Source organism: Euleptes europaea, chromosome 17 (assembly GCF_029931775.1).
Source record: "Euleptes europaea isolate rEulEur1 chromosome 17, rEulEur1.hap1, whole genome shotgun sequence".
Taxonomy (NCBI): domain Eukaryota; kingdom Metazoa; phylum Chordata; class Lepidosauria; order Squamata; family Sphaerodactylidae; genus Euleptes; species Euleptes europaea.
Genome location: NC_079328.1, coordinates 31,573,935 through 31,592,930, shown reverse-complemented (window position 1 = coordinate 31,592,930; position 18,996 = coordinate 31,573,935). Strand labels below are relative to the sequence as shown.

Sequence of the window (18,996 nt, the reverse complement as noted above, 5' to 3'; positions counted from 1 at the left end):
AGAGCAGAAACCCTGGTAGCCCTTTTCATATTTTTTCAGCTAAAGAGCAACATGTTCTGTCTTCCTGCCTTTCCAATGGCATCAAGAATAGAGATGCTCTCCACCCTCCACACGAGGTATGGCCGACTCGACCAAGTGATATTTATATCAAATCCAGCCCTCGTAACTAATGAGTTCGACACCCCTGGTCTAGGGGGAACTTTTTATCCGTTGTCAGTGTTGCTGATGTTTCTAGGAACCTGAAAGCATTGTACTCATCTTCCCAAACCACAGGGCGTGTCTGCGGGTGCGTGAATGCACAGAGAAGCAGCTGGTTTCATTATGGCCTGATGGAGGGCATCTTGCCCATAGAGGCACCCCCAAAACCCAGAGCCAGAATAGACTTGAATATCTACAGTCAGATAAGAACCACCGAATGACACGTTTGGTTGCCCGGTTTTGCACTCAGGTCTGTAATCACAGAAAAATTGAGAAGGGCCTTTAATCCTGAAGAGTGGCAAAGATTTTAGTTTCTGAAATGTCAATCTCTAGTATTTGCCCAGGAGAATGTCAAAGTGGTAAATTGCTGACAGATAGGTGTAGTTTTAGCTGGCATCTATTAGGACTATCCAGTGTTTATCAAGATCATTTGTCTATAAATTTTATTCTTGAACACATGAAGCTGCCTTATACCGAACCAGACCCTTGGTCCATCGATGTCAGTATTGTCTACTCAGACCCGCAGCGGCTCTCCAGGGTCTCAGGCAGAGGTCTTTTGCATCACTTACTTGCCTGGTCTCTTTAACTGGAGATGCCGCGGATTGAACCTGGGACCTTCTGCATGCCAAGCAGATGCTCTGCAAACAGTCATGTCCCCTCCCCTCAAGTCTAATTAATGTTTCCTTTATATACCTATTGGTCGTGGACTGTAACAATAAAGAATGGAACTCAACACAGAACCAGCCTTGTGCACCAGAACAGTGGCCGTAGCTTGTCCCAAAGACCTGTGGGGAATGGAGTTACCTGCAGTAGATTCACCACAAAACACAGCTTCAATGAAAAGAAACCAGAAGAAAACTCTCTGACATAAACCTGCTGCATCTTTTCTTAGACATCCTTCTGACCACTTCGGGCAGGCTGTTCCACAGTGTTGGGGCTATGATGGGAAAAGCCTGGGCTATGGGTTTGCTTGGACGTATGCAAATGTTTGGGACTTTTCACATGGAAAAACTACCCCCCCCCCCAAGACACCTGCTGTTTGTGGAAAGGGGCTGGACTGGCACTTCAGTCGATTCCGAACTCATGACTGGCTTCTGATCATCACTGATGTTCCCAGTGACCTAAATTTCCTCATGAATGCCGTCTGGTATTCATGCAGGTCCTCATTCTCTTTTTCTGGGTCAGGCCCTCTCTGTCTTGGTCGTCGCCGTTCGCTTCTGCTGTCACGCTGAAAGCAGGATGGTCACGTGACGTCGCTTTGCATGAGAGCAATCAATGGAATTACTCATGGGTCAGGCTACAGCCCCACGGAGACAACTGTGGGTTTGAAGAAGATGAGATGAGATAGAGAGATGGAAGGAAGGGAAATGTGGGTGACTGCGGTGACCAGGAGGCTCTCGGGCTTCTTAGCCACCTTGGCTTTGCATGTCAGCAGGAGTGGACTGAGGAAGGGAACACGGGCCTGGAGCGATCCAAGCGGAGCAGCCCTGCTGTGCTACAAGCCAGCTCTGCAAGGCCGCTCAGCTCAGTGGGGCCAACAATAGGAGTATGCTCACTCACTGTATCATCCCTAGGGTTGCCAACCTCCAGGTGGTGGCTGCAGATCTCCCACTGTTACATCTAGGGTTGCCAACCTCCAGGTACTAGCTGGAGATTTTCTGCTATTACAAGTGATCTCCATCCAATAGAGATCAGTTCCCCTGGAGAAAATGGTCGCTTTGGCCATTGGACTCTATGGCATTGAAGTGCCTCCCCTCCCCAAACCCCACCCTCCTCAGGCTCTGCCCGAAAAACCTCCCTCCGGTTGCAAAGAGGGACCTGGCAGCCCTAATTACATCTGATCTCCAGGTGACAGAGATCAGTTCACCTGCCGAAAACGGGTGCTTTGGAAGGTGGACTATTGCATTATATGCCATTGAAGTCCCTCCCCGGACTGGAGCAGTGCAGAAAAAGACAACTGTTGAGTTGACACCAGTCGCCATTGCTGAGGAGGGGTCTGAGCCGAGCAGCCCCTGAGGCTTGGGAAGAGTTGCTGGGGCATAGCTCTGCTTTCTCCACCACCACCAGCTCCCAGGGCTCTCTGGTCCGCCAGGAAATTTCCCCACAGGTTAATGGCCAGTCCGCCCCCACATGTCAGCCTCATTCACAGACTCAGATCTATAATACGTCTGTCTATTTCTGGTTTCCTGGCCTTCTCCGTACCCTAGCATTTTAGAACAACATTCCCTAGAACTCGAGGGCATCCATTGAAGCTGATGGCCAGTAGACTCAGGAAGGACAGAAGGAAAAAAAGGAAATACAAGAGTCCCTTGCCCTGCTCGGACACCTGTGTCAGGGCTGGGTGAGGGAAGTGATTTCATCCTAGGGTAGTCAACCTCCAGGTGGTGTCTGGAGATCTCCCACTATTACAACTGATCTCCAGGCAACAGAGATCAGTTCACCTGGAGAAAATGCCTGCTTTGGAAGGTGGGTTCTATGGCATTATACCCCACTGAAGTCCCTCCCCTCCCCAAACCCCACCCTCCTCAGGCTCCACCCCCAAAATCTTTAGGTATTTCCCAACCCGGAGCTGGCAACCCTATTTCCAGCATCAGCCAAGTTGGGCTTAGCATTTTATCATGACATTTTTCCTGTGAGTACATCTCTAGTTTGTCAGGAGAACATCAAAGCCCTTGGAGAGGTTGGTTTCTTTGGCATCTGTACAGAGAGAGAAAGCGTAAACATGTTTCTGTCTTTAAAACACTATTAATTATTTTGTGATATTCAGATGAGAGACAAAGAGAAGGAAGTCATGTGTCCCAAGGGTTTTCATACAATATTGGGAACGGGATGAAAGGCTTTCCATAGAAATATAAACGCTGCACGGGGCTGATTTTCTCTCTCGCGCAGCTTTTACACGACTGTCTACAGACATCAAGGAAAAGGTTTTTACTTCTCTCATTGTTCTTTATTTAGTACAGGGGTCCTCAACTTGGTGCCCGCCGACTAGGGTTGCCAACCTCCAGGTAATAGCTGGAGATCTCCTGCTATTACAACTGATCTCCAGCCGGTAGAGATCAGTTCCCCTGGAGAAAATGGCCGCTTTGGCAATTGGACTCTATGGCATTGATATCCCTCCCCTCCCCAAATCTTGCCCTCCTCAGGCTCCACCCTAAAAACCTCCCGCTGGTGGTGAAGAAGGACCTGGCAACCCTACCACCGACACCTTTCCTGGTGCCCACCAGGTGTTTTTAGAAAGTAGGTGGGGCCTGGTGGAGCTTTTGCCCGTCAAGGCTTCTGATTGGCCATTGGAGATTTGATTGGCTGCGCCGGTTTCTAAAAACATTGCTTTGGCAAAAGCTGCCACCACAGCACAAGGATCCTCACTGTGTGATTGAAGGTAAGCAACGGCAGCCATTTTGTGGCTGGCCCCACCTCCTGCAGCAGCCATTTTGTGGCAGCCCTTTTGTGGCTGTGCCCGCCGCCCGGTGTCACAAGGCTCAAAAAGGTCGGGGACTAGAGTTGCCAACCTCCAGGTACTGAAGAAAAAAATCAGTACAACTCACTGTATTCAACAGTTCATTAACAAAGTGCTAACAATAAGACAACCACAAAGTGCAAAAATACACACAAATTATATACAAATATAGTTATTTACAGTATAGTTATCACAAGCATAATAGCAATCTCCAATTAACCAGGCAACAGTCTATATCCAAGGCAAAAGAAGAATTCTTCAAATCCAACTGTGGACAACAATGTCAGAATAAATGGCACGAAGTCCGGAAAAAATCCCAAGGAGGAGGAAACGCTATTCCGGATATTCTGTAGCGCTTTCACCAAAGCATAGCTTCATCAACCTCAATTGTGTTAGAAGCATACGAATAGGGAGGTTTATAGTCTTTTTTTATACAAAATCAATTCCAGCAAGTAATTTCTTCATTATTATTTTAACTTTTGCAATTTTTTAATATTTTTACATCCGTTGTTTTAAGCTCCCATAAAGATTGGGCTGCTAATCCCTCTGTATCACCTCCCGCCGTTGGCAAAGAGGGATCTGGCAACCCTGTTGGGGACCCCTGATTTTCTCTTTTCACGTTCTTGAATGCCTCAACTCTTGAGATGAGATTGGTTGTCTGAAATTTGTAGTAAAGGGTAATTTGCTTGGTCAGATGAGTTCTGACTCATTCACCCGGTTTTGTTTAACAGATCCTCGAGACGAATCCACCCCGTATCAATGCGGGCATTTTAAAAGAAAACATTCTGCTAGATATGCCTTTGACTGTGACCCTTCAGTCCAGTTATAATTTCCATTCTGTCTTTGGCTCACTGTTTGGATAAAAGATGGTTTTCTGTTGGTTTTTTTCTGGTCAATAGAATCACCACAGCTGGTCTTTTCCTTGCTGGTTTTGTTTTTCCTCCTAACGGAAATTATGTTGGGCTCCTTAATGCAGAGTAGGATGTTACAAATGCAAACACTGAAAGACCAATAATTCCTGACCGGACGTGTCAAATTACTACACATATTTTACTGTGCAGTAGGTATGCTGGTACCGATGCGCCATCGGAATAACAGAAATGTGTTACTCTGTTTGAGCATGCTCAGGATGTCCAGTATAATCTGTTTTAAGAAGACATTTTAAAAATAAAATACCACACTAATGTTTTGGAACCCATTCTAAGATTATCAGTAATTAACCATTACGGAAATCCCTGAGACACGGAAAGCTGTTTCAGATACGTGTCGAAGGTGTATGAGGTAGGGTTGCCAACTTCCAGGTGGCGGCTGGAGATCTTCCGCTGTTACCACTGATCTCCAGTTGACAGAAATCAGTTCACCTGCAGAAAATGGCTGCTTTGGGAGGTGGACTCTGTGGCATCGTACACTACTGAAGTCCCTCTCCTCCCCAAGCCCTGCCCTCCACAGGCTCTGTGCCCAAAATCTCCAGGGAAACCGGGTTGGTTTCCCCACTCCTCCACATGAAGCAGCTGGGTGACCTTGGGCTAGTCACAGTTCTCTTAGCCCCACACTCTCTTAGCCACACCTACCTCACAGGGTGTCTGTGGTGGGGAGGGGAAGATTGTAAGCTGGTTTGATTCTTCCTTAAGTGGTAGAGAAAGTCGGCATATAAAAACCAACTCTTCTTCTTCTTCACTACTTCTTCACTTCTTCTTGTGGAAGAAGCTTTGGTATGTTGTGGCCCCCTTCATCAGTGAGGTTGCCTGCTCTGAATTGGGAAATACCTGGATATTTGAAGGGTGGAGCCTGAGGTGGTCAGGATTTGGGGAGGGAAGGGAGCTCAGTCAGGTATAATGCCATACAGTCCACTTTCCAAAGTGGCCATTTTCTCCAGGTGAACTGATTTCTGTCACAGGGTGATTCATTGTAATTCAGGGAGATCTCCAGGCCCCACGTGGAGTTTGGCAAGCCTGTTATCATCAGATGCATGAAGGCTGGGCTCAGCAGATGCCTGCAGGACCACCTGCAGGCACACAGAGCTATAGGGGGGTGGGAAATGTAAATAGCAAGGTCAAAAGGCCAGGAAACTCAAGACTGTGACATTTCTATGTAAAGTTCCAATGTAGACTAGATCCACCCAGTGACCAATCAGGAAGGCAGTAATAATGCCATCTTCCTGGCTTTGCAAGGTAATTTGACTCCTGTGATGGTGAAACTCACCCACTGAGTAAGTATCTTTGGAGGCAGAGGGAGCTGCCCCGGTCTAGCTATGAAAGCAGGTTTCCAGCATCTATGAGGCTGAATGTGAAATCATGGCACAAATCAGACAGGAGTTCAGAAGAAGAAGAGTTGGCTTTTATATGCCAACTTTCTCTACCACTTAAGGAAGAATCAAACCGGCTTATAATCACCTTCCCTTCCCCTCCCCACAACAAACACCCTGTGAGGTAGGTGGGGCTGAGAGAGTGTGACTAACCCAAGGTCACCCAGCTGGCTTCATGTGTAAGAGTGGGGAAACAAATCCAGTTCACAGTGATTTGCAAAGGTAATGATGATTTCAAGTTTCTCATCCCTGCCATTGCAACCCCCCAACCTATGTTTTGATTTTTCTCTTTCCTTAGATGTATCAAACCCCCTGCTTTGCCTCGTTTTCCCCTTCCTTGTTCCATGCCCCCCCAAATATATACATTTTCCAATACTTATTGCCTATTTTGTCAATAAATCAGCATTAGAGTGTATAAACTGTATACAAAACGGTACAGTGTTTATTTATTTATTATTAATTTAGTATGCATTCACATTACAAACAACTCTGGCTGAAATCCTATGAGCACTTCAATAAAATGGGATTTCGTTCAGAGTAGACCTGCTCCTTAAAAAAAAAAAAACAGCAACAAGCAGAGAATCGAAATCATTTGAAATTGACGTGTTTGATAGTTATATATTTCATTCGATTAATCATCTGGTTTAACTGAAAATTTCAGTATATCTGCATAGTTCAAAACACCGCAGTCTGCATGATTTTTAGATGATACTGACATTTCTTTTAAGTTCGATAACATTTGATTAAGCATTGTTAAAAGAAAAGGCCATCTGTTTAGGCATTTTAAACATAGAATATTTCTTTGGTAAGAAACATACCAATAATGGTCTACATTTCAGTAAGTTCACATTTCACCAGTAATGTAGAATGCCCAGATCTAATAGACATGCTGCCGTTAAGCTGTTAGGTTTTGCTAACGAAAAAACCCTCAAAAAACTACAGCAGTTTCACACTGACATGGAAAATATATGCAGGGTACAAACGGGACATTTTGGAGGGCTTTCATTCATAGGGTCGCCATGAGTCGGAAGCGACTTGACGGCACTTAACACACACACACAAACGGGAAAGAACAATCAATGTTTTTATCATGTTTGGCACAGGAACAAGGGTAGTCGGCATGTAGCTTTGGACATGATGGTGCTATCCCCTTCAGTCAAAGCTGCGTAGTGATTTATCAAAGGAGAAATTTCAATCTGTGATTAAAGCTTTACTTGATCAAACCAATTAAACAAATTGAACTCTTGGCTTTCCCTGCTGTGCGATAAAGAACAACAACAACTGGAATCCTCCTTGGTATAAAACAGCAGCTATCAGTACAGGACTAAGCATGTCTATTCAGTGGGCTTACTCTCAGGAAAGTGTTCGTAGGATCAAACCGTATGTCTTCCGAGCATGTCAGCCCATAAGGAAAATCCTGCCCTAGCACCACATATACTGCTTGACAGAAACAGGCCAATCAATCTGCTGCTGCTTCATTTCAGTCATTATAATGGCTCAAACTTTGAACTATGAAGTAACAAGGCCCTGAGTCTCCATGAACCCATAAGAACATAAGAAAAGCCCTGCTGGATCAGGCCAAGGTCCATCACACCCAGCAGCCTGTTCACATAGTGGCCAACCAGATGCCTCTAGGAAGCCCCCAAACAAGACGACTGCAGCAGCACCCTCCTGCCTGTGCCTTCAGTGTCCCTGTGCCACACCAGATGCTGTGTATCACTGGAACTAGGAATTGGTATTGGGAACTATTGGGCGGGGCTTGCATAAGCAGCCTAAATAGACACTGTGTGTCTTCTGCTGTCAAGTCACAACTGATGTATGGCGACCACGTAGGGTTTTCATGGCAAGAGACTTTTGGAGATGGTTTCCCTTTGCCTGCCTCCGCATCACGCCCCTGGAATTCCTTGGAAATCTCCCATCCAAATACTTGCCAGGGTTGAGGCTGAGAGTATGTGGCTGGCCCAAGGTCACCCGGCAAGTTTCCATGGCAGAGTGGAGATTCAAACCTGGATTTCCAAGATCCTAGTCCGATACCTTAACCACTACACCACGAAGCCTGCAGTAGTTTAAGCTTATCAGAGTTTGGAAGCTTGGCAGGGCCAGCCATGGTTAAGTACTTGAAAACCCCGTGAGCGGTTGCCATGAGTTGGTTGTGACTTGACAGCACTTAATTATTATTTAGTGGCATAACTGGCTACTCACCAGGGAAATCCAGTTCCAGGCTGGTGTGGGGCAAATCTGATTTTTAAGGAAGGGAAGAGAAGAGAGCCGATCTGGAATTAGTCTGGATGCACACACTGGGGTGTTCTTTTGGGTGAGGGACAATTCAATCATTTACTGACAGACTCTACTTAATCTTTCATCTCCCTGCTCCATCTCTGTACCAGATTCTAGAAAATTTCACTAGTCAAACAGGAACAGGATGAGACACTGGTTGATCTGTACTCTGGATTTCTTTCTCCCCTTCTCTAAAATGTATATTCTCATATAATCGTCTCTTGCTTCTTTTTACAGCGGATTAAATTTTATTGATCTGATGGTTCGGCAGGGGAATATTGACAATCCACCCAAAACCCCACTTGTGCCTGGGTTTGAATGCTCCGGAATTGTAGAAGCACTGGGTGAAAATGTGAAAGGCTATGAGGTAATGTAATGCTTAACATGCCATTTGGGAGCATGGGACACTTTCCTTGGGCTGGTATTTCTCCGTTTTAATATGGTGACATTCCAGAGACAGAAACAGGCCAATCAACCTGATGCTGCTTAATTTCAGTCATTATCATGGCTCAAACCTTGAACTATGAAGTAACAAGGCCCTGAGTCTCCATGAACCCATCTAGTTGATGGCCTTTGGTAGACCAGTATCTCTCAGCTTCAGCACTTCCCCTCTTCCCATTTGAAATATGGGCACCTAAGACCACTTTACATGATGATTTTAAAGATAGCTGAAGTAATATATACAGCACACTTTCAGTACTTCTTCCACAAGCAGAAGACTTCTGTGACTGAAAGTCTTCTCCTACGAGCGGAAGACTTCTTCAGTGAGTGGAAGGATCCTTCCATGATCAGAAGATATCTCTGAATGGATCGTTCGAGCCAACTCTGAACAACCACACCCACACCCGCAATAATATCGGAAAGCATCAATACAACTTTTTTCCCCACCCTCTTCTGGGCGTGGAGTAGGGTTCACCAGGGCTTTGCAGTGGGAGGTAGTTGTGAATTTCCTGCGCTGTGCAGGGGGTTGGACTAAATGACCCTGGTGGTCCCTTCCAACACTATGATTCTATGAACTTGCTCCATGTGCCCACAGGGGCTTTGAGCATGTGTCTCCTAAGTAGCCTTGTGGTAGACCAGAAAGGTCACCTTGCTGGTGAATGTTACCTGTCACACCAATTTCACTGAAGCACACTCCCCAATTAAAAGGTTTTTTTTTTTCAAAATGATGCCGTGATTTTACAGACCTGCCAAATTGCTTTTTTAAAAAAATCTTTAAAAGGTGAGATGTCAGCATATAATAAGGACTGGCCTAGAATTGAGCATCTTTGTACAAGAAACAATAGCAAGGCGGGGGGGGGGGGGCTGAAAACGTCCATCAGCGTTACTGATTGACTGTCCTGTGCATTGCCTATGACCATTTGTAGCTGAAACACTGATAGCTGTGTTTTCCATGAATTTGTCTTGGTTTAAGAGCTTCCTCAGGTGGTGGCTGTCAAGGAGTTCCTTTACAGTGGCCATCACATCAATGAGTTTGATAGACTAGCAAGCAAGGGACCTTCTCACCAGGGCAGAAGATCCCATCCCCTTGTTGACACCAGCTTCTTCTCCCCTTTCACCACTGCCTCTTTTTCTTCCTCCCTCACTCCCTCATTCTTCCTCCTCGCAACCCTTCCTACCAACTCCCACCACCATTGCCCCATGGATTGTTTGATCCACACTCTGGGGCTAGGTTCCGAATCAGATGCAAAGATTGCATCTTGTATGAAGCGCTATAGAGTTTCGAGAGAGAATCAATTCTTTCCATTAGTTTTATCCCTATCATTGACCATTTTTGCAAACCCCTTTCATGTACTGCTCGGTAAGCTATGAAGTCCCAGCCTTTTTAAGCCTTGCCTCAAAGGAAAGACGATTCCATATAGCCTTTGATCTTTTGTTGATCATTGAAATTGGCCATGGCTGTATTTTCTAGCTCTGTATTCTTTTTAAAATGAGGCTACTAGAACTGCATGAACAATATGACTTGAACAATGGGGTACATTTCCTGTATCAGAACCTACAGAGAACATTTCTAAATAATTTATCATTATGTTATTTTTACAGACTTCGGCATAGTATATCTGAACATGGTAAAAGGAATAATCAACTCACTTGAAAAAAACTGTTCTCTTTGCTGCATCATATTTGAGATAGTAATAGAATTTCAGCCAAAAGAGTAATGTATTTTGCATTCCTATTTTAGAACCTGTCAAAAGGAGCTGATAAAATTAGATGCAGGTCTGGAAGTACAATGATACAAAGATTGCAGTCAGAATCCAATCTCTGCAGTCTCTCAGACACATTAACACAACTTGTCAGTGTGTCTGTATCTAGTCTGCGGATTTCAAGAATTGTATTATTGCGATCGTCGAGATCTTGGGGGTGAATTGCAATGATTAAGGAAGCATCGCTATGCCTTTCTGTTGAAATAATCTATCAGGTGGTGTATTTCCAGGAAAAGAGAAATTCCAAGTTGTTGGAGTAAGCAGTCGCTTACCAATAGATAAGCAGGACTTGAACCCGGGTTTCCTTAGTCCAACACTTCAAGCAGTGCCTCTCTGTGCAGCTGCCAAGCCTGTTCAGTAGCAGCAAAATTCAGGGAAGTGCTGTCACCAGGCTGAGCAAGACTTCATCTTGCCTCCTGTTAGATCTGTTGTGAAAGCTCTTTTATGATGCAACCTGAGAAATGCAGAGCTAGATTCAAATCCAGTGGCACCTTAGAGACCAACAAGATTTTCGGGGTAGAAGCTTTGGAGAGTCAAAGTTCCTTTCATGAGATACTTGATGAAGGAATTTTTGATCCTCAAAAGCTTATACCCTGAAAATCTTGATGGTCTCTAAAGTGCCACTGGAATCGAATCTAGCTCTTCTACTGCCGACCAACAGGACTACCCTTCTGAGAGAGCCAGTGTGGTGCAGTGGTTAGGAGCAGTGGACTCTAAGCTGGAGAACCGGGTTTGATTTCCCCCTCCTCCACATGAGCGGCAGACTCTTAATCTGGTGAACCGGATTGGTTTCCCCAGTCCTACACATGAAGCCTGCTGGATGACCTTGGGCTAGTCACAGCTCTCTCTGAACTCTCTCAGCCCCACCTACCTCACAAGGTGTCTGGTGGGGAGAGGAAGGGAAGGAGATTGTGAGCTGGTTTGATTCTCTTTAAAAGATAAAGTTGGCATATTAAAACCAACTCTTCTTCTCCTCTTGAGAAATCCAGGTCACTTTATCTCATAATACAGGTAATCAGGGGGAAAAAAAGATTTCTGAGTTTGCATTGTAGGGAGTGGATATTACCATTTTGCCCTGCTTATAAATACTTTGAGTCATTTGGCTGGCCGTTCGCAGATTGGTAGGCTGGGTAGACCTTTGACCTAATGCCGCCTAGCAATATTCATATTCTTGGCTGTTTCACGCATAGTCATGCACCATTAGATCCCTCTGCCAATGACAACTAGAAGCTGGATATGTGAACTGCCTTCCCTGAAAAGCACTATGCCTTCAGAGTTTCCCAGAACTCCTGTCTGTATAGTCATATCTGTGATAGCCTTTTCATACATGCCGGTTATCCTTTGAGCCAGTGATACATGTGTGAACCAGCTCTTATTAAGACCACCCTGTAGCCATTCAGGTAGCGACTTTCTGAATTCCATAACCTGAATGTGACTCTTTCCCAATTGCTTTCAGATTGGAGACAGGGTCATGGCTTTTGTCAACTACAACGCCTGGGCGGAAGTCGTGTGCACGCCTCTCGAATTTGTGTACAAGATCCCCGAGGAGATGAGCTTTTCAGAAGCCGCCGCCTTTCCTATGAACTTTGTCACGGCCTACATGATGCTCTTTGAAGTCGCCAACTTGCGAGAAGGCATGTCGGTGCTGGTTCACTCTGCAGGAGGTGGGGTGGTAAGTTCAGCTGACTTAACTCTTAGCATATGAGGAACTGTCACTTTGGATGTGTTGGAACTTGGTACGGGGCTTTCAAATCATCACCTCGTTTTAAATGTTCCCATCTGTCATAGAGATAAGTTGATGGCACTGTCGCCTCTGTCCCTTCCAATCTTCACATGTGTAAGCATTGATGTGTATCGATTAAGCATCATTTCCCAGTCACATGAAAAGCCTGTTGATCGTCACTTTGTGCCGATCGCCACTTTGGGGTCAGGAAGCAATTTTCCTCCAGGCCAGATTGGCCAGGGATCCTAGAAGGGTTTTTTTTTTTTTTTTTTTTTTACATCTTCTGGGCATGGAGTAGGAGTCACTGAGGGTGCGGGGAGGAGAGGTAGTTGTGAATTTCTTGCATTGTCCGGGGGGCAAGGACAGGTACAGCTTTCGGCTGGCAGGGCTTCTGGTTAACTATTGGATTGGCTGTGCATCTTTTAAAAAATGCTGCTTTGGCTGCAGCTGCCACCACAGCATAAGAATCTCTGCTGTGTTACTACAGTTAAGCTCTGGCAGTCATTTTGTGGCTGGCTCCACCTCCTGTGGCAGCCATTTTGTGGCTGGCTCCACCTCCTGTGGCAGCCATTTTGTTGCTGCGCCCACCATGCCATGTCAGCTTTCCAAATGCGCTTGCAGGCTGAAAAGGGTTGGGGACCCCTGATCTAGAGATTCTTCCTGCTCTACGGTAGGGAAAAAGCAGGAGAGAAGTATGGGAGAAGGCTGGGGACAGAGGGAGAAAAACCAGGGAAGCTGACATTTCACCAATCCAAAAGCAGAGTACCATGAGGATTTCTTAAAGAAAATCCACAAAGCTAGGTGCTCGGAAAAGGCTTGTATCTTCTGTACTTGGCAAGTTTCAGGGGCCCTTTCCCTCCCTGTCTGCCCAAAATCCTAAGTATGCATGCAGGCTACAACTGGCGAAACAAGGGAAAAAGTTATCTCAGCAGAAAATCTCTTTAGCCCGAGATAATTGTGCTTAAGACGAAAGACCCCTCCCAGGCCATTGCCGCAAAGCGCTGGAATGTATAATCTTATTACAGCTTGGTACAGTACAGAGGAGGTCTGTTTTATTCTTGTTGAATATTAAAAGAAAATCTGATGGGTGGAATTTGGAAAGGATAGAGAGCTGGGGAGGGGGAGTAAGATTGCTCAGGAACGACAGAAGTAAACTGGGATTCGGTCAGTGCCCTTTGAAGCTGGACTTTACTGTGAGAAATGACAAGACGCACTTGCAAACAGTTGTTAAAGTGCATTGAAAGTGGATTGAAAGTGCATTATTCGGCATGTGTGAAAGTGCCGACTCGACAGGAATTTTGCTATTGCTGCTGTTGCTATAAGTATAACAACTTTAAGTTATAAATATAACATATGGCGCTTGGTGACGTGTATGGCGCTTTACAAATTAACACAAGCAAAAATGGCAGAACTTTACTTTCCTCTAAGGAGCTTACAGTCTCCCCTTTGGCAGTGGGGTAGGCAGACAATTGGGAGACAAAAGGGAATGGTAAGCACCTGCGGTCTAGGTCCTGGGAATCTGAGGGAGCTCCTTCTCAAATATAACCCCCCCCCACCCCAAACTGTATGTCTCTGTGCTCACATTTGGGAGTACACTGTAAACACAGGAAGCTGCCATATACTAGCCCTGTACAAGTAAACCCTTGCACTGACAATGTACAGATAGGGAGAAAAGGCCCAGAGATCAACTGGAATTTCAACTTATCTACAGATGACAGAGATCAGTTTCCCTGGAGACAATGGCTGCTTCGGAGGGTGGACTCTATGGCATTATACCTCACTGAAGTCGCTCCCCGAACCCTGCCCTCCCCAGGCTGTACCTGAAAATCTCCAGAAATTTCCTAACCTGGAGTTGGCCAGCGTGGCGTAGTGGTTAAGAGCGGTGGACTCTAATCTGGAGAACCGGATTTGACTCCCCACTCCTCCGCATGAGCAGCGGACTCTTATCTGGTGAACCAGGTTTGTTTCCCCATTCCTACATATGAAGCCTGCAGGGTGACCTTGGTCTGGCCACAGTTCTCTCTGAACTCTCTCAGCCCCACCTACCACACAAGGTGTCTGTTATGGGGAAGGGAAGGAGGTTGTAAGCCGGTTTGATTCTCCTTAAAAGGTAGAGAAAGTCGGCACATAAAAACCAACTCTTCTTCTTAATTATAGCTGGTTCATGAGCACGGTGTTGATGTGTGGAGGAAGTATCCGCTCTAATGCTCCCTTCCCACGATCAGCAGTGTTTAGAAAGCAGAGTCCCCGGTCATGAAGAGGGAGTGTATGTTCAGAGATTTGCTCCTGCATTCACACTGGGCAGGTGACTGGCAAATGCAGTCTTGGGCTGCATCAACAGAAGTATAGTGTCCAGATCATGCGAAGTGATGGTATCACTTTACTCCGCTCTCGTTAGACCTCAACTAGAGTACTGTGTTCAGTTTTGGGCACCACAATTTAAGAAAGGTGTAAACAAGCTGGAACGTGTCCTGAGAAGGGCGACAAAGGTGGTGAGGGGTCTGGAGACCAAGTCCTATGAGGAAAGGTTGAAGGAACTGGGTATGTTTAGCCTGAAGAGGAGAAGACTGAGAGGGGATATGATAACCATGTTCAAGTACTTGAAGGGCTGTCATATAGAGGAAGGTGCCGAGTTGTTTTCTGTTGCTCAAGAAGGTCGGACCAGAACCAACTGGTCGAAATTAAATCAAAAGAGTTTCCATCTAGACATTAGGAAGAATTTTCTAACAGTTAGAGCAGTTCCTCAGTGGAATAGGCTTACTCGGGAGGTGGTAAGCTCTCCTTCCCTGGAGGTTTTTAAGAAGAGCCATCTGTCAGCAATGCTGATTCTGTGACCTTAGGCAGATGATGAAAGGGAGGGCATCTGGGCCATCTTCTGGTCACTAGGGGTGTGGAGAGGGGAGGTAGTTGTGAATTTCCTGCATTGTGCAGGTGGTTGGACGATGACCCTGGTGGTCCCTTCCAACTCTATGATTCTATGATTCTGTGACCGTGTAGAGGTGGGGAGAGCAGTGTGTTTGTGCCTGCAGTCCCGCCCTGCTGGGTCAAACAATGTGCGAAGGGGTCATGTGCGCAGGGACCACTAAGTCAGAACATTGGTCTGTCAAGGTCAGTATTGTCTCCAGAGACTCAGGGTGAGGTTTTTTACATCACTTACTATCTGTTCTTTTTTAACCGGAAATGCCGGGAGTGAACTTGGGACCTTCTGCATACAAAGCACTCATACTACCAGTAAGCCAAGACCTTACCTCAGTTTTACCTGGGAAATGCTGAAACACCTGGAAAATATTACTTCTTTACGGGGAAATGTAATTTGACGTATTGGTCTGACAAATCATCGATACATATCTGAGCATTTCCCCTGGGAACAGTTTGGAGAGGGATTTCATCACGCAGATCACATTGTGGTATCTGTGAAACCACACCCCTGTCTTTGATGGACAGGAAGCCACAGAGATGGCCCTGCTCTTTCAGAAGAACTCAATCGGTCAGTAGACAGATGATACATATTTGTATTGGCAAGTAAAACATCCATGCACCCAGGCAAAGCTTGCAAAAAGGTTTCCCATGCGACCATTTGCACTGGCAGCGGCGCGGCTATTTGTCGTTATCTGGCTCAGAATACACATTTGTCCAGCTTGTAACGTTTGGCTGCGTTACAAGCCAGACATCCTTTTCTGAGAAGTTCATCTCCACTGAGAACTGAGCCGGTTCCAAATCCAGCCTGACGCTGCTTTGCATTCTGTGATAAGTACACCAATACAAAAGATCACCTGTCCCATCAGCGTGAAGGATGCGAGCATGGTTATGCGGCTAATTGCTTTAAAAATACATTATTATTTTTAAAATGCATAAACAGGAACTCCGTTGCAAGAGAAGCTGCTCAATCCTGTTCACTGCAATTAAAAATAAGTGATTTTAAAAATATAGATAAAAAATAATGTTATCAAAATCCAACAGGGCAAACGTATTCAAAAATAGAAGCAACCAACACAGTCAAGTTTAGGTCATAATCATTACCCTGTGAATAAAAAAGCTAAAGAAATAATAATTGGGAAATCATGGTCTTCCACTTCCATTTGAGGTGCATGTCTGAGAGGGGATTTGAACCCGAGATTCTCCTGTCCCAGTACAAGGTCCTTGACCTTGTTAAGCCTGTGGAGACCTTTGGAATTTTGAGAACAGGTAGTGGGAGACACAATAAAATAGCTGCCATGGGGGAATAACCATAAAACGGCAGCAAGAGACTAGGTCCCATCACAAAACATCAGATGGTTCCACAAAATTTTAGGAAATCCTAAGTCAAGCATCCACCTATCATGAAGGTTGTTGTTTCCAAAGAGTGTACTTCCTTCAGACACAAAGGTGATGCTTCTTGGACTCGTGAAACACCTCCTATTCCAGTGTGGTCGAGGTATGCCAGGATTGGTTCTTTGCTTTAGGAAGGAGATGCTTTAGGGAGAAGCAAGTGTGTACCAACAACTACATTGTTAGGCAACACATTGTGGATCAGTGCTGTGTACAATTCTCTCTCTCTCTCTCTCTCTCTCTCTCTCTCTCTCTCTCTCTCTCTCTCTCTCTCTCTCTCTCTCTCTCTCTCTCTCTCTCTCTCTCTCGTTCAGCATTGTGTGTTCTGACAGGCAGCATCTCTCCAGCATATCCTGGGATTTAGTAACAACCATATGTACATTTAGACTTGAAGATCTCCTGATAGTCCTCTATGTGTTAAACCACTGTAAAACTTAGTGGCATGAACCATACCAATTATAATTCATGAGAAACTTATTCATAATTCATGGAAATGGGCATTGCAAATGGTTCCAGAAGAGATGCTTGTCTACTCTTATGATAATAGATTCCAGGGCCATTGCCATCCCAAAAGGAACAGGCCTAGTTTGTTCCTAAATGTCATGCACATTCCTGAATTAGTCAATGAAACAATTGTGGCCCTGTGACACTAGATTGTTACACTTGTTTTATTCTCATCAATGCAAACTTCATTGTTTGGAGTATTTCAGTCATTTAAGGGCACATTTTAGAGCCCCGTGGTGCAGAGTGGTAAGCTGCAGTACTGCAGTCCAAGCTTTGCTCACGACCTGAGTTCGATCCCAAAGGTTTCAGGTAGCCAGCTCAAGGTTGACTCAGCCTTCCATCCTTCCGAGGTTGGTAAAATGAGTACCCAGCTCACTGGGGGTAAAGGGAAGATGACTGGGTAAGGCACTGGCAAACCACCCTGTAAATAAACTCTGTCTTGTAAACGTCGGGATGTGACATCACTCCATGGGTCAGGTATGACCCAGTGATTGCACAGGGCACCTTTACCTTAAGGGCACATTTGTGTTCCTCAAAACCAGGAGTGTAGGAAACTTTAACCAGGATATATTTTGGGTTTTGCTGGGTGCCAAAGATCAAGACTCCAGTTCTACCCTTCCAGTACCTGTGTTGCACATGATGGGAAGCGAGGGAAAGAAGTTCTACTGTGTCCAGAGTTAAAAAGACATCTCCCTGCTATTCTGAGTAGCAGTAGAAGAAGTTTTGGTTTTTCTATGCCAACTTTCTCTCCCTATTAAGAAGAATCAAACCAGTTTGCAATCTCCTTCCTTTCCCCACAACAGATACCTTGTGAAGTAGGTGGGGCTGAGAGAGTTCAAAGAGAACTGTGACTTTCCCAAGGTCACCCAGCTGCCTTCATGTGTAGGAGTGGGGAAACCAACCCGGTTCACCAGATTAGAATCCACCGCTCCTAACCACTACACAACACTGGTGATACTCCTCTTATCTCGGAGCGGTCATAGCCTAGATCCTGGAACCAACCACACTTTATTTAAATAAATAAGCATATTATGAACATACATGGGCACTGTAGATTGGGTCATGGCTGTAGCAGATACCATTCTAGAATTTCAGACTTCTGAGGATAGATCAGCTAGCAAGGAAGGAAGGGCTGGCCCTTATTGCATTCCGAAACCAGTAACTGCATCACATGATCTGAGCGTCACACCCTGTGGTCCATTACTGTGCCACAAAAGATGCAGGGATGCACCTCTCAGGTTGCGTGCTGTTCCATTGTTACTAATTTGGCATCCGGGTTACTTGTGTAGCATTGCGTAGTGGTTAAGAGCAGCAGAATCTAATCAGGAGAACCGAGTCTGATTCCTCACTCCTCCACATGAAGCCTGCTGAGTGACCTTGGACTAGTCACAGTTCTCTCCAAACTGGCTCAGCCCCACCTACCTCACAAGGTCTTTATTGTGGGGAGAGGAAGGCAATTGTAAGCCACTTTGAGACTCCTTAAAGGTAGAGAAAAACGGGGTATAAAAACCAACTCTTCTTCTTCAGTCCAGTTTGCCCACAAGGTTCCAAATTATTTCAGATTTCTCACTGTGCTGTTTTGGCCCCCCAAATTTCCTTTTCTATTTTGCTTCTCTCTCAGGCAAATGGAACTCGTAATTATTTTTGTGCTCGTTTCCTTTTGCCAAAATCTTTTCTTGTAAAACGTGTGCTTTCCCCAAGATTATTGGTTGTCCACAAATCAGCCCAAGACATTATAGCATATTAAGATGTAAATGATGACGTTTGTACAGCTAAGTACCATGTAAATGGCATATAAAAACTGACCAATATACACATCCAACACAAATTAATATAAAAATTATGCATGGGTAAAAAGAAAATGAAGGAACATTGGCTCATGATGTGAATGGACTGAAGAGGGAGGTTACTGTTGGTTTGGAGGTGCCAGGAATTGAGGCAAGTGGCCAGTCAGGCAGGATTGAAGGGTTTCTTTGACATCAAGCCAAGGATCAGGTAACCAGGGCCTAAGGGCAAGCAA

At 45.3% G+C, this 18,996-nt stretch overlaps 1 protein-coding gene across 1 annotated transcript in view; it reads left to right on the top strand.

Moving 5' to 3' along the window:
* Positions 1-18,996, top strand: part of VAT1L (vesicle amine transport 1 like) — an 85,397-nt gene that overhangs the window by 8,852 nt on the left and 57,549 nt on the right. Inside the window, exons 2-3 of the mRNA XM_056862675.1 lie at positions 8,475-8,604; positions 11,898-12,113. Coding sequence (XP_056718653.1) covers positions 8,475-8,604; positions 11,898-12,113 — 346 coding nt within the window. The remainder of the gene's footprint in view (positions 1-8,474; positions 8,605-11,897; positions 12,114-18,996) is intronic.